Source organism: Struthio camelus, chromosome 3 (assembly GCF_040807025.1).
Source record: "Struthio camelus isolate bStrCam1 chromosome 3, bStrCam1.hap1, whole genome shotgun sequence".
In the NCBI taxonomy this organism is placed as follows: Eukaryota; Metazoa; Chordata; class Aves; order Struthioniformes; family Struthionidae; genus Struthio; species Struthio camelus.
The window spans coordinates 41800085-41812159 of NC_090944.1; the positions used below are offsets into that span (position 1 = coordinate 41800085).

General features: G+C 34.5%; 1 protein-coding gene across 40 annotated transcripts in view; it reads left to right on the plus strand.

Annotated features, from left to right (window-relative positions):
• RIMS1 (regulating synaptic membrane exocytosis 1) overlaps positions 1–12075 on the plus strand; it is a 361088-nt gene that overhangs the window by 233279 nt on the left and 115734 nt on the right. For 11 of the 40 annotated variants that reach the window (XM_068937547.1, XM_068937512.1, XM_068937513.1 and 8 more), the window contains 3 exons: positions 692–769; positions 1067–1180; positions 1640–1729. The exons of 12 other annotated variants lie outside the window; for them this stretch is intronic. In XM_068937547.1, coding sequence (XP_068793648.1) covers positions 692–769; positions 1067–1180; positions 1640–1729 — 282 coding nt within the window. Of the gene's footprint in view, positions 1–691; positions 770–1066; positions 1181–1639; positions 1730–7753; positions 7838–12075 lie in introns of all 40 variants that reach the window. 17 more of the 40 variants (XM_068937543.1, XM_068937516.1, XM_068937525.1 and 14 more) reach the window with 3 other exon arrangements.

Here is a 12075-nt window from a genome sequence, read left to right on the forward strand (position 1 = left end):
TAATTTTAACTCTAAATAATTATATGATATTAGACAGTTGTCATATAGCACCCTTGAGGTCTGCTGTGATGGCCGACGTAAGAGTTCTTCTAGTTTTTAAATTAGTTTTTGATTATTAATAGCATTTAATTACTGTGAGGTTTTTGAAGCTGATATACCACTTTCAAAAGACTTTAGCATTCTGAAGTGCCAGATGCTAATGCATCCATAATTGACTTTGAGACACTATATATATAGATGTTTTAGCAAGCTTTTCATGGTTAGCTGGAGAGGTTAAAGTCTCTGTAGGTCTAAATAAAGCTTTACTGACGGAAATAAACAGCAAGTTTGATATCAACCTAATACTTTACAACAGCTTGTATATCTTGATTAAAAATCTCTATAAAAGGAATTTAATTACTTTTATTACAAGGAAAAAAATTCTGAGCTATGCTAGTATTGTCATGAATTCGTGGTCTGTACTAACAAGCAAAAGTGTAAATGCATAAATTTGTCTTCCAAATTGGCTGTCACCATAGCTGAATTGAGAAAAACATATATTGAGAAATCTACTAATCAAGATCTTCAACTAAGTAGACTGCTATGCATTTATTTTAAGTTCTGGTCAGTCTTGCCTTACCTTTATCTGTATTTTTATTTTTGGTATGTTTTTGTTCTGTTCTGTTTTGTTTTCCTTTCTGCCACATTCAAGAAATTCTGTTAGGCACTATAAAACATTACCACCCAAGATGCCTTTACTAGAAAATGGTACTCATTGGAACATATACAGGTAAGAAGTATTCAGAGTCCCCTTCAAGTAGTTAGATGTCTTTTAAAAAAATAAATAATATTGCCTTATAAAAATTCATGTTTCCGACAGTTTTGATAATGGATAAATTAACCCTTATGTGTAAAAGACAACACTTTGTATTAGGTAGAATTTTCTTCATCATTAAACTGTAGTAAAGTATCGCTGTTAGCATTATATGTTACACTTTTTTTTGTTATATTCTTTTCTTTATGTATATGATTTTGGTTACATGTCAGATTTGTTTTCATTTTGTTTAAATGGTTTTAATTTACAAAGCTCAACTCTGCCTGCATGTGCTAAGACCAAATCAGTGATAGGACAGGATATTTCACTTCTTCGTGATTGCCTTAATTCACGAAAACCGAAATTTGGAGATGACCTACTGGTTAGGTAAGAAACTGAGGATTAATTCCCCCTCCTGTTTAGTATCTAATATGGCTTTGCAGAATAAATTAGCTTCACCGTGAAGTGGTCTCACATAATATATAGTGTATCACACACTTTTATTTTGGCTTAAGTTTTGCTACTATTAATAAAGGTTTAGATTTATTGTTTGGTATTTCTCATTCCACTTTCTTACGAGTGGATATTGTTTAACCTCATTTGGTTGTAAACGTTTCAGGAATTTTTAACAAAAAATTTCTAGCAATCTTTTGTTTGGCTTTATTTTCTAAGCAAATCTTCACATTGTCATCCAGTCAGCTCTTTTTATGTTTTTCTTAATTAAATCATTGTGATTCTACATTTTCTGTAAAGAGAGCATTATTTTATGAGTTAATATCTAACATTGTATTCCTTTGTTTTCTTTTTCTTTCTCTTCTACCATTGGATGCAATGCACTGGCACTAGTGAACTACAGCCCTCCCTTGACAGGGCTAGGAGTGCTAGTACCAACTGCTTGAGACCAGATACTAGTTTGCATTCACCAGAACGAGAAAGGTATAAAATAAAGACTTATGAATTTCTTGTCTTCTGTGCTGGTGATCTCTATCAGTTTTGTTTTTCTTCACATGGGTACTCTACATGTCTGTACGTTCATGTCTGCTTTGGTATTTGTAGACGTTTTTGCTCCTATATTCATGTATGTCGTGTAAGTTGTGTGTTGGAGTTTATAACTGCTTCTGGCTTCTTTCCTTGTTTTACTTCAAGCTGATGTCATTGCTTTCAAAAGTCCTCAGTATGCTGATAATAGCATTGCAGTGTTGTGTTAAGTATTTTGAAAAAGCACCACTTGATTGTTAATCTTCATCACCATTTGCTAAAAAGTATAACATTTACTTCTTGCCTGTTCTGTGGACTGCTCATAAGGCAGTGACATAATTTACAAAATTTATATGACAAAACTCCCATATTTCAAACCAGAACTGTAGTTTGTATAACAGTGTATTTTCTACAAAACCGCCAGCCCAAGTTCATTGCTTTCTTAATCTAATCTGCTGCATCTGCTTTTGCATCTATTTAAATTACAAGGTGAATCAGTGCATTGCTTTTTTCACTCTGTGACATGATATTAAGGTTGACGTAAGTCTTAGGAAGACTTGTTCTGTAATTTAAATTAAACACTGATTAAGTCCTTAAATTCTGTAGGTGTGTTATGGATACCTTCTTAATTGTTCATGTTATAATAGCTTGGTTCAAAATCTTAAGGGAGCCAAATACTACTGATGTGTTTGATAGGTGGGATTGTTCCACAAAGGAATTTTTCAGTGCCTTCTGCGTTTCTGGCTAAGAATTATTCCATTTTAGGGTGAAATTCTGGCTTCACTGAAGGCAATGACAGGCTCCCATTGACTATGGTGGAAATAATAAATAAATAAATAATTTCATCTGTACAATTTATATTTAATGAGTATGGCAAGTAATAATGTGAGGATGATTATCAGTCAATCTGCAGTCTGGTGGTTAAATCAGTTGCCTCAGTTTAATTGTCAGGGAGAGGACCTGCAAATAAAAGCAGAAAGAAATTACTTTTGTCTTTAAGATAAATTTTCTCTTCTTTTGATGGTATGTGGAATTTCCCTCTCCCTCCACCCCCTTTCCCACTGCTGCCTGATTGGAATTGTAGTATTCTCAAAGTTGTGCTCTTGTACAGGAGTGGCTAAGTCTTCTATCGATGGTATCTCAAATAGATCTAAGCTAGTTTGTTCTTTTTTAAGTTCTAGCCTGACATATCATAACTAATATCTAGCCTGACATATCATAACTAATATATATGTGATTGCCAAAAATATGATGGAAATAAGGCAATGCACAATGAAATCCAATATACTGTTCTAAATTAAAAAAAATATATAGAAGCAGATTAGGAACTATGTGTAACTGCATACAGCTGCATTCATATATAAGCAGCTGTTTAGTAGTGTATGGACATAAGCAGCGTATATTTTGTAGTTTCATCTCAAGATGTCATCTGTCAAGCTGAGTATTCAATGAAATGGTAGTTGGTAATTGTAAAATATTTAGCTAAAATATTATAATTGAAACTAAATTTGTCATTATCACTAAGCAGATCTATTATGTCTTTATGATTCTTCTCCAACAACTTTTATCCACTAGGCATTGAGTAGAATCTGCAGCATTTTCCATGAGCTCCTCATTTAAAAAAAAAAAAGATTAGTCTGTGTTAGTGGCCTCTAACATCACTAAACACTAGGTTTGATTGAATCGTCTGTGGGCATGATCCAGAAAAATAGTGTGTCACTATCAAATTTTTCTGTCAGTACTTTTAGAAGTCCCAGAGGGCGACTGAAGAGTTGCTTTTGGCTTTGAGTCCTTCATGAGGCTAAAGGAAAGCTCTTTTTTATGACGTTTATGTTGAAAATGTCCGTGATGTTTTTGTTGCAAATAATACCTGTGCAGGTCTGTCAGGGGATTAGTGACATGCATTTCTTTCCTTTGGACACAGATGTCATTATTCCAATACACTAAATTTTTGAAGCAAGATGTTAAATACATAAAAAATATCAAGTAATTTTTTGAGGGAGGAAGTAGTTTTAGAAAACGTCATCCTCCACTGTTGAATGCTTTAGCATGAGATAAGTTATCATTCACTCGTAATGATAAAGGTGTCTTTTAGTTTGAAGAACAACGAATTAAGTTCAAGGTAATGCAAAAAGTACTTTGCGTCTGTGCTGGACAAGACAGGAATAATGGACTTAAGTATAATTAAACACTGGAATAGATGATACGGAAAGATTGTTTAGACTTTGTTACTGGAGATGCTCTAAGAAGAGATTAGACAAAATTCTGTAGTTGATCCTGCTTATAGCAAAGAGTTATACTATAAGGATTTGTGAAGTACAATCTGTACAGCACTGTTTTTTATTATTATATGTAAGAAACATATGTGGAAGGTTTTTTTGGTTTGTTTTCATGAAGTGGATTTTTTCTTTACTAAGAATAGAATTGTAGATTTTATTTAAAAATATGGGCTTTGAGGCCTCAAAGTATAAAGATAGATTTCCAAATGTGGCATTACATATTTTCTTCAATGAAATTATGAGTATACTTATCTGTGAAAAATTCTTTATGCTCCATCTCCCCAACCTTTTTTCTCAGAAAGTGTAAAATACATAGCAAATGAGACCATGAGTTAGAAGGGTCCACTTGACTTTTTTAATAAATAGTATTAGCTACGTATAACTGACTGATAATAGAACACTATTTCTCTGTGTTAGTGCTTTATTAAAAAAAAAAAAAGTGATCCCTAAACATTTCTCTTGTCATTTGGAATGATTGGAGCAATGGTTATTTTTAAGAATCTGAATCTGCTGTGCTGGTAAAAGTCATTGTAGTGACCCAGGTGTACCAGCAGAAAAGTGCTTTTAGCAGTATATGTATTATTTTGGAATGTATAAGCCTGTTTAGTTGCACTAAAAACAAATTTGAAAGGTTACTTTTCTCCATTGTCAACGGACGTTGTCAACGTCTTCTGTCGTTGTCGTTTGAACGAGGAAGGTCTGCTAGTGCAACTGACTGGCAAACTGACCTTGCCCTGATGCAGGCCTACCGAAGCACTTTGGTAAATGGAATAGTTTAGTACAGAACTTAATTCTTCATATGTTCGGCACAGTATGCTAGGATATTTGAAAAGATCCAACCTTTATTTAATACATATATATATACACTTGCACTATGCCTATCTTTTTTTTTTTTTCTCTGCCATTTATTCCTAACTGCTTTGGTCAAAAAAATTGTCTTGTTGAAGTTTCTGTGATGATGTGCAAGACATATGTTAGTTTATAAAATAGTCTTAAATACCCTTCAATCCCATTGAAAATGCTTTTGTGCTGCCACTACTTCCTTTGGCGTGTTTTTTCATCCTTGATCTGTCCTCTTCCACCATGTCTCAAAATTATACACTTTTTTTCCCGTGTAAGTTGAGTGTCCTGTCCTTAGAGCAGAGAAATCGGTGTGCAGTCAGCAGCCTCAGCTCAGGAGGGCACACAGGCGTGCGATTTAAGGGCATTCCTTATCCTCAACCAATTCACCAGTGATTTCTCATCATGGTATCATCTTCACTAGATGATCTGGTAATGTTTAAGATGTTAGCCAGTGACAGTCACTTAATAATACATGTTGTGGTTTTTATTTACTTAAGTTTCTTGTATTGCAAGCAAATATGGTGTGTCACAGCAGTTAGCGCAAAATGGGTAGTGCAAAGTGGTAATGCTGGTAAGTTTTGGTCCTGGGAGGTTTAGTTAGTGGAGTTCTGAGCAAAGGAAATTGAAGAGCATATCAGAGCGATCAGTTTATATAGCGCACACCCGGCACACCTGCAAAACGCAGCCCCGCTATGTTAGATTCATTCTGAGATGATTGGCTGCCATAGGAATCAAAATGCTGCAAAAATCTTTCAGGATTTTTACTGTCAGCTGGTCACTGCCACTTAACAAATATACAAAGCTAAAAAGTTACCTATTACCTATTCATAAATAGATAACAGAGGATTTGAAGTAGTCATTTGGTCCAGTTAAGTCCTATCCTGCTCCAGGCTGTGATTAGTTTCAATGTGATTTTATTAAAGTTTTTTAGTGACTTTGGAATATTAGATGTTTATATCACATGCTTTTAAAGGTTATGTTGATTCTCACTATTATATTTTAAATAATATACAGGAAAACAGCTATTTTCATTAGGTGTGTGATGTATTGTGTTCTTTTTTCCTTTCAACCATGTGAACAGATAGATAGGTTGTTGCATGTTTGTCTGCGTTGTAACATGGCTCATGATCATTCAAAATTCAGTGAAAGAGAGCATGTACTCAAAGTTCATACTGCATGACCTATTTAATTCTATCAAATGCTATTTAATTTTATAGTGGATATCAGCATATTAAGGGCTTTGACTAAGTGCACTGATGCATTTATATTTTCTTTAGCTCTTGCTTTGGAGAGAAAAAGAAATTAACTACTAACAACCTATTTCCTTTCAAATTTTCTGAAATATCTTCTTTAATGTTCAAGTGATGCTAATCTCCTTGAAACTTTTGTTATTTGCATGTTCCATAAATGAGCCCCTTTTCCTTTTTACATGGACTGGAAAAATTCCTCAGGAAGTGAAATACGTAGTTGTGCAGAGTTTATGTAGTTTACGTGTTGCTGTTTTTGTCAATTAAACAGTATGCTTTGGAGTTGTAAATTGTTGAACTTACCATTGCACTTTACAGACATATAAAATCAACACAAAAATAAGCAATGTTTGTTTGTAGTTTATTATTTATCATTCTAAATTAAGTGAGCTTTTTAAAGGAAAAAACATGTAAGACCAGTGTTCCTTCGCAATTCAGATCTTTTTATTTAATATACTTATAGAATACATAATCTGGTGGCATATACTTCAGGGATAGCAAGAAATGAACAAAAGTCGGCTGCATGCACCTTCAGTATATATTTTTTAATGAAAAAAATTACCTCAGTTCTTGTACACAAATATGAGCTTAGTTGTAGCTAATTAATTTACCTTTACAGTATGTAAAAATGATGTTTAATTAAAAATTGATATTGTATTTCTTACTTCATTAAATTAACACAATAAATGAAAGATTAGCATTAGAACTCTAAGTTACTTAAGAGAATAACAATGCTTATTGAGTAATGTTCCTGTGAGAAATCTCCACTTTTAGCTTTTAATTTTTTTGGTTCTGTTAAAGAACTTTATTAGGAAGTAATCAGTACTGTCATATTGCATCTTTAAAATTTGAGCTCTAGTTTCTGCTAAAATATTCAGTTAAGAGACTACCTGAATGGACACAAAGGGTCTACTGCTAGAACAACTTCAAAGGGAGCAGAATACGAAGATACAAATGCTTGAGACAGTCATGATGTTTTGTGGTAGATATACTCAAAAGTATAGCCTTTAAAGTGTACAAAGGGGCTATTCAGGCCCATCCATTACAGTTGGAGTAAGAGAGCTTTAGAAACTGATGAATAGAGCTGAAGATGACTCTTGTCGTTGTATTGGAAAAAAAGGGTCCCTTCACGCTTTAGAATTTTCCTCCTAATTTGTACTCCTGCATTGTTACTGAGAATGCATTTTTTCAATGCAAAGAGCTAGGAAAAACTAGGGTATCAGCCAGTAGTCAATAGAAAGTGACTATCATACAGTCTCTGAAAAGCACTTCTAGCTTGGAATTGCAACTTTCTGTGTGACAGGCTTCTAGATAATCCGTCATTTGAGAATATTTGAAAACGTACAGTACACAATGAGAAAGATTTAAATCAGTCCAAATTCTGCTTATCTGGGCAAACATTCTGTTTGTTTCAGCTGTAATGTTTCTGCAGTAAGCAGACATAAGAACAGTACACCTGAGAACTGGAAAACTGTTAGAAAGAAAAATTAAATGGCACATTATCAGTTTCCTTACTTTTGGGGGTATTTTTCCAGTCCCAAATCCCATATATTTTAATTTTATCACAAACTAAATGTCCTATTTTTTTCCTGTTTTATTGAACGGGCAAACAGGGGTAGATGGTCCCCCTCCCTAGAGAGGAGACGACCTACTAGTCCCAGGATTCATATCCAGCATGCATCTCCGGAGGATGACAGGTACTAGTCAACTCCTCCCAGTTGAAAAGTGGCTTATTGCATCTTGCACTCTCAGAGCAGTGTACTGAAATTTAACAATATAGAGAGACTTCTAACTTCCAGAAGCCCAAAATAAAACAGCAGCTAAGATATCATCTCTGCATTTTGTTGAACTGTTATAAAGCACCTAGGAATTCATGTCTGTTCAAATTTTCTGTTTGTCTGAACAGTTACAAGCCATGAAATAAGATGTCTGATACAACAGAGCAACATCTGTGTCAGTGTTCTTCGGTCTGTTTTTACCTGCTTGTGTAAATGTTGGTGGCGTTTTCACTGTGGTGCTTTATAATATGATAAGTATCTGTTGAAGAGACTATTTTCGTCTATGGAATTTATTTTTATTTTAGTTATTGTTTTTCTTTTTTAACACACTGTTCCTAGAGAAAAAAAGTCTGATATGTTCGAAGTCTCTGTAACGTGCATTAATTGGTGTATGTAAAAATCGGCACTGTTATTGAGTTCTGTCCTAAATTAGGATGATCTTCATGGAACAGGTTTCCCTAATAAGGTAGGTTTTGCTTTAAAAAGCCAGTGCCTTAAATATATTTTTACGCTGAATTACCAACCATGATGAATAGAAGCATCCACCTTTATTATTTTTTTCTTATCATTAACTTCCTACTCAAATCAGTTTTGGTGGTTGATTGTTTTGATAGTAGTAATTTGTTTATGTCTTTCCTTCCAGAGATATCCATTTTTTAATCAAAGCAGTTAGATGATAATTATATTTAAATTTAAAATTTGGCCTTCAAGTATTTTGTGCTATAATAAATGACAGGGTAAAGGTGGTTTATATAAATAATCCACATTTATGAAAACTCTGATGAAGTTGCTCTCAAAATTGTAGGACAGATATATGGATAAAGCTTTTTCAGTTACTATAGTGCTAGTGTTTACCTCTTGCTTAAGGATACCCGCAGTAGTTACATTTGTACTGTAATCTGTCATGCTTGCTTGATGCTGGCTGTGTTCCACTAATGTAAGGTGGAGAGTGTGTGCAACCCATAACTGTATTTGGATATTGTTTTTCTTTTTCCTAGTGTAAGCCAGCATTATAAAATTAAGTTTGTAAAACGTTATTTCAAAACTGGCCCTTCTAACATATACTACATTTCTAGGTATTTTACCAACACTAATCCTGGGCCCTTTGGAGGGACAGCTGCTAACTGTTCACAAATGTATTTTGGAAATTGTAGGGATTTTAAAGTAACTTTGCTTCCCATTTTTGAAGTCTACAGAAAGACTGTCTTTAACTTCAGTGGATCAGACCTGAATGTTGTTGTCTTTGAAGTGATTGGTATTTATACAATATACATCAGTGAAAGAGGATTTCTTGCAGAATTGTAATTCTTTTAATGTCAGTCAAAGTTTGGTGAGAGCATCCAAGATTAAAATAGCTTAATACAGGTTAGCAAGCATTACAGTAAAGCATCAGTAGGATATAGAAACTGTTATGGGTAGGATTTTGAATCAAAGAGGAATGGCAGTCTGATTCTCTTAGTGAAATCAGTGCCTTTCTGTAGCTCTTACAAAAGTTAAAAGAATCAAAAGGGATGCTCTATCTGGAAGTCTTGTGGGTAATCTAGTCACTAAAAGCAGTGATGCAGTGATGAAGCAGCTGAGGCTACCCTCAGCCTGCTGGCTCTTCACAGCCTCCTTGTTCCATTCCTTGTTCTTTCTCCCTGATCAAAAGGACTTACAAAAACATGGGATTCTTCACATTATGTGTCCCAACAGAAAATGAGGAGGAGTTCAAAACATGGAGTTTTGTGTAACTACTGTGGAGCAGTTTAACTTTCTTCTTCCAGAGAGGAGAGGATTAATTAAAGGGAGTTGAACATTGTAGAGCTTGCCTGATATCTTGGACTTTGAACCTCCTCTGCAACTTGACCTTCCTTTGAGAGAGACTGCAATTTTACGTGTTTTCTTCTATCACCAGCCAGAGGTCATATGGTGCAGAGTGGTGGGACCAGGCTTTCCCAGCACACACTGTTCCACATAGCTCCTGAGAAAGCATGGTTCTTCTATAAGACCCATCAGCAGATGAATTAGCACAACCCATGTTTCAAGCTAGATAGTCCACCCGGTATGTAGAGTATCAGCAAGGGCATCAAAGGCACTTTACCTTTGTAAAAGGTTTTTTTGTTTGTTTGTTTACATTCATTCTGATTATTTCCCATAGCTTTATTTGACAGGCAGTGCTGACAGTTGGTCAGAACCACTCAGTTCTGACATTTATGCTTTTAAGATAACTTTTATCAAACTAACAACTGATGTAGTGGGCATCAGGGGAATGTATATCTGAAGGATGGACTGGGATAACTAACTAACTTCTCATCACCACTTTCAAATCACATTTTCACAGATTATTTGGCTTTGACAAATGTCATCTCACTGTTCATTTGGGTGAATTATCTTACAAATCGGCTCAGTTGGGTGGAATCAAGAAGAACTACTCCTAAGTACATTTCTTAAACGTACGATTTGTGCATTATTTTTAGTTTTGATCATTTAAATTTAGTATTCACAGTATTGTATTTATTGATAATCGTGCATAGCATAAATTGTACTAAAAGTCTCAGCAAGGTTATTGTTGTTTTTGAAATCGTTCACCTGCCATATCAGCAAAAGTGACTCGATATACCTTGATAAAATGGAGACATGGGTTATATTCAGTATTTAAGAATTAACAAATGTTCCCTTAATATCATTTATTTCTTTAAGATATTTTAAAGAATAGTTTTTGATTTTGTTTTGCCACTTTGGTTTTTGGGGTCTGTTTTGTTTTTATGTTAGAAATTAGAATTAGAAAGCCTGTCTAAAGTGAAAGATTTCCTGGTAACTGGAGAACTGTGAAACGGTGAAATCGTAGTGAGAATGAAAGTTGAGCACTTAATGGTAGGTGGGAATTTTATTCAGACTGTGCTTTTGGAGAGTTCTTTATACAATTTCAACATATAATCAAGATTAGAAAAATAAGCTATTATAAAATTCACTATCATATGCTTTCAGTTAATGAGAAGTAGCTTTTGGTGGTCATGTGCTTGTCTAAGAATGATTTTGAAGTCAGCTGTGGAGCAAATAGCCGACCGACACTCCCATGAAGAGAATGGGAGGTGTGCCACGTACAGGCTAATGGCAGACTAATTTGCATGGTAGATTCCATCTTTCCCGTCTTTCCAGCAACATTGTGTGATTTGCATCAGGGAGAGAAAGCTGCAAGACATGAATTTTAAAGTGCTCTGTGTGAATATGAGGAGTGACCAAGGTTTCAGAGTAGTTGTGACCACTCAGCTCACATGCCATGTAGAAACAGCCTTTCAGAAATCTTCAGGAAAAATCATGGGATATTGAACATGACATTCTTGATATCTTAAGGCTAAATAAGTAAACAAACCCACCAAAAAACACCATGGTCTCTTTTACAGTAGTCAATAATAGTCAATAATAAGTTATTTAAAAAGTTAGATTCCCAGTTTTATAAAACAATTGTTTTGTCACTTTATGAATATTAATTTTAATTGTGATGGGAATATTAGCACATTTCTGTTTGTAGGTTTTGTTTACACTCATCAGCAATAACTGTTTTGAGGCACATGAGCCTTCATCAAGTGTGAATAGCTTGTCTGATTACTGGAATGCCTTCCTGATCTGTGATTTGGTACAAAATGCGTCCATAGGAAATACACTAAGGTCCCAGATAAGGGAGACGTACCTGCCAGAAACCTGCTACAAATATAACTAGCTATTATAAAATGCATCAAGGTTACTTGATATTTTTCTCCATTACTTAAATCAAAAGCAAGTTAGTAAGTTTTCTGAAAAGATCAGAAACTAAAAATGTCCATGCTCAGATTCACGAATATCCAGGTGTAATAAAATGTGTAGAAGTATGACGGGACAAACTGCAACTGTAGTTTTCTAGCAAAGTTATGTGCTTTGTGATGTCTGCTTTCAAAAAGGTAGGAAATGATGAGGAAAGAATTACTCTTTTCCTGTACCATGCATACTGTTCTCATCACTCTTTACAAACATATCAATGTATTATGCAAGTCTGTAGTGCCCTTCATCCCCCATGGTGATCTGATGGTATCAAAACCTACAGTTGCTCTGAGTATCAGTTAGAATTTTTTTTTTTTTACTAGCAAGCCATCCATTTTGAATATATGGGATGTATTATCCCCTTCATTGTAGAAGGT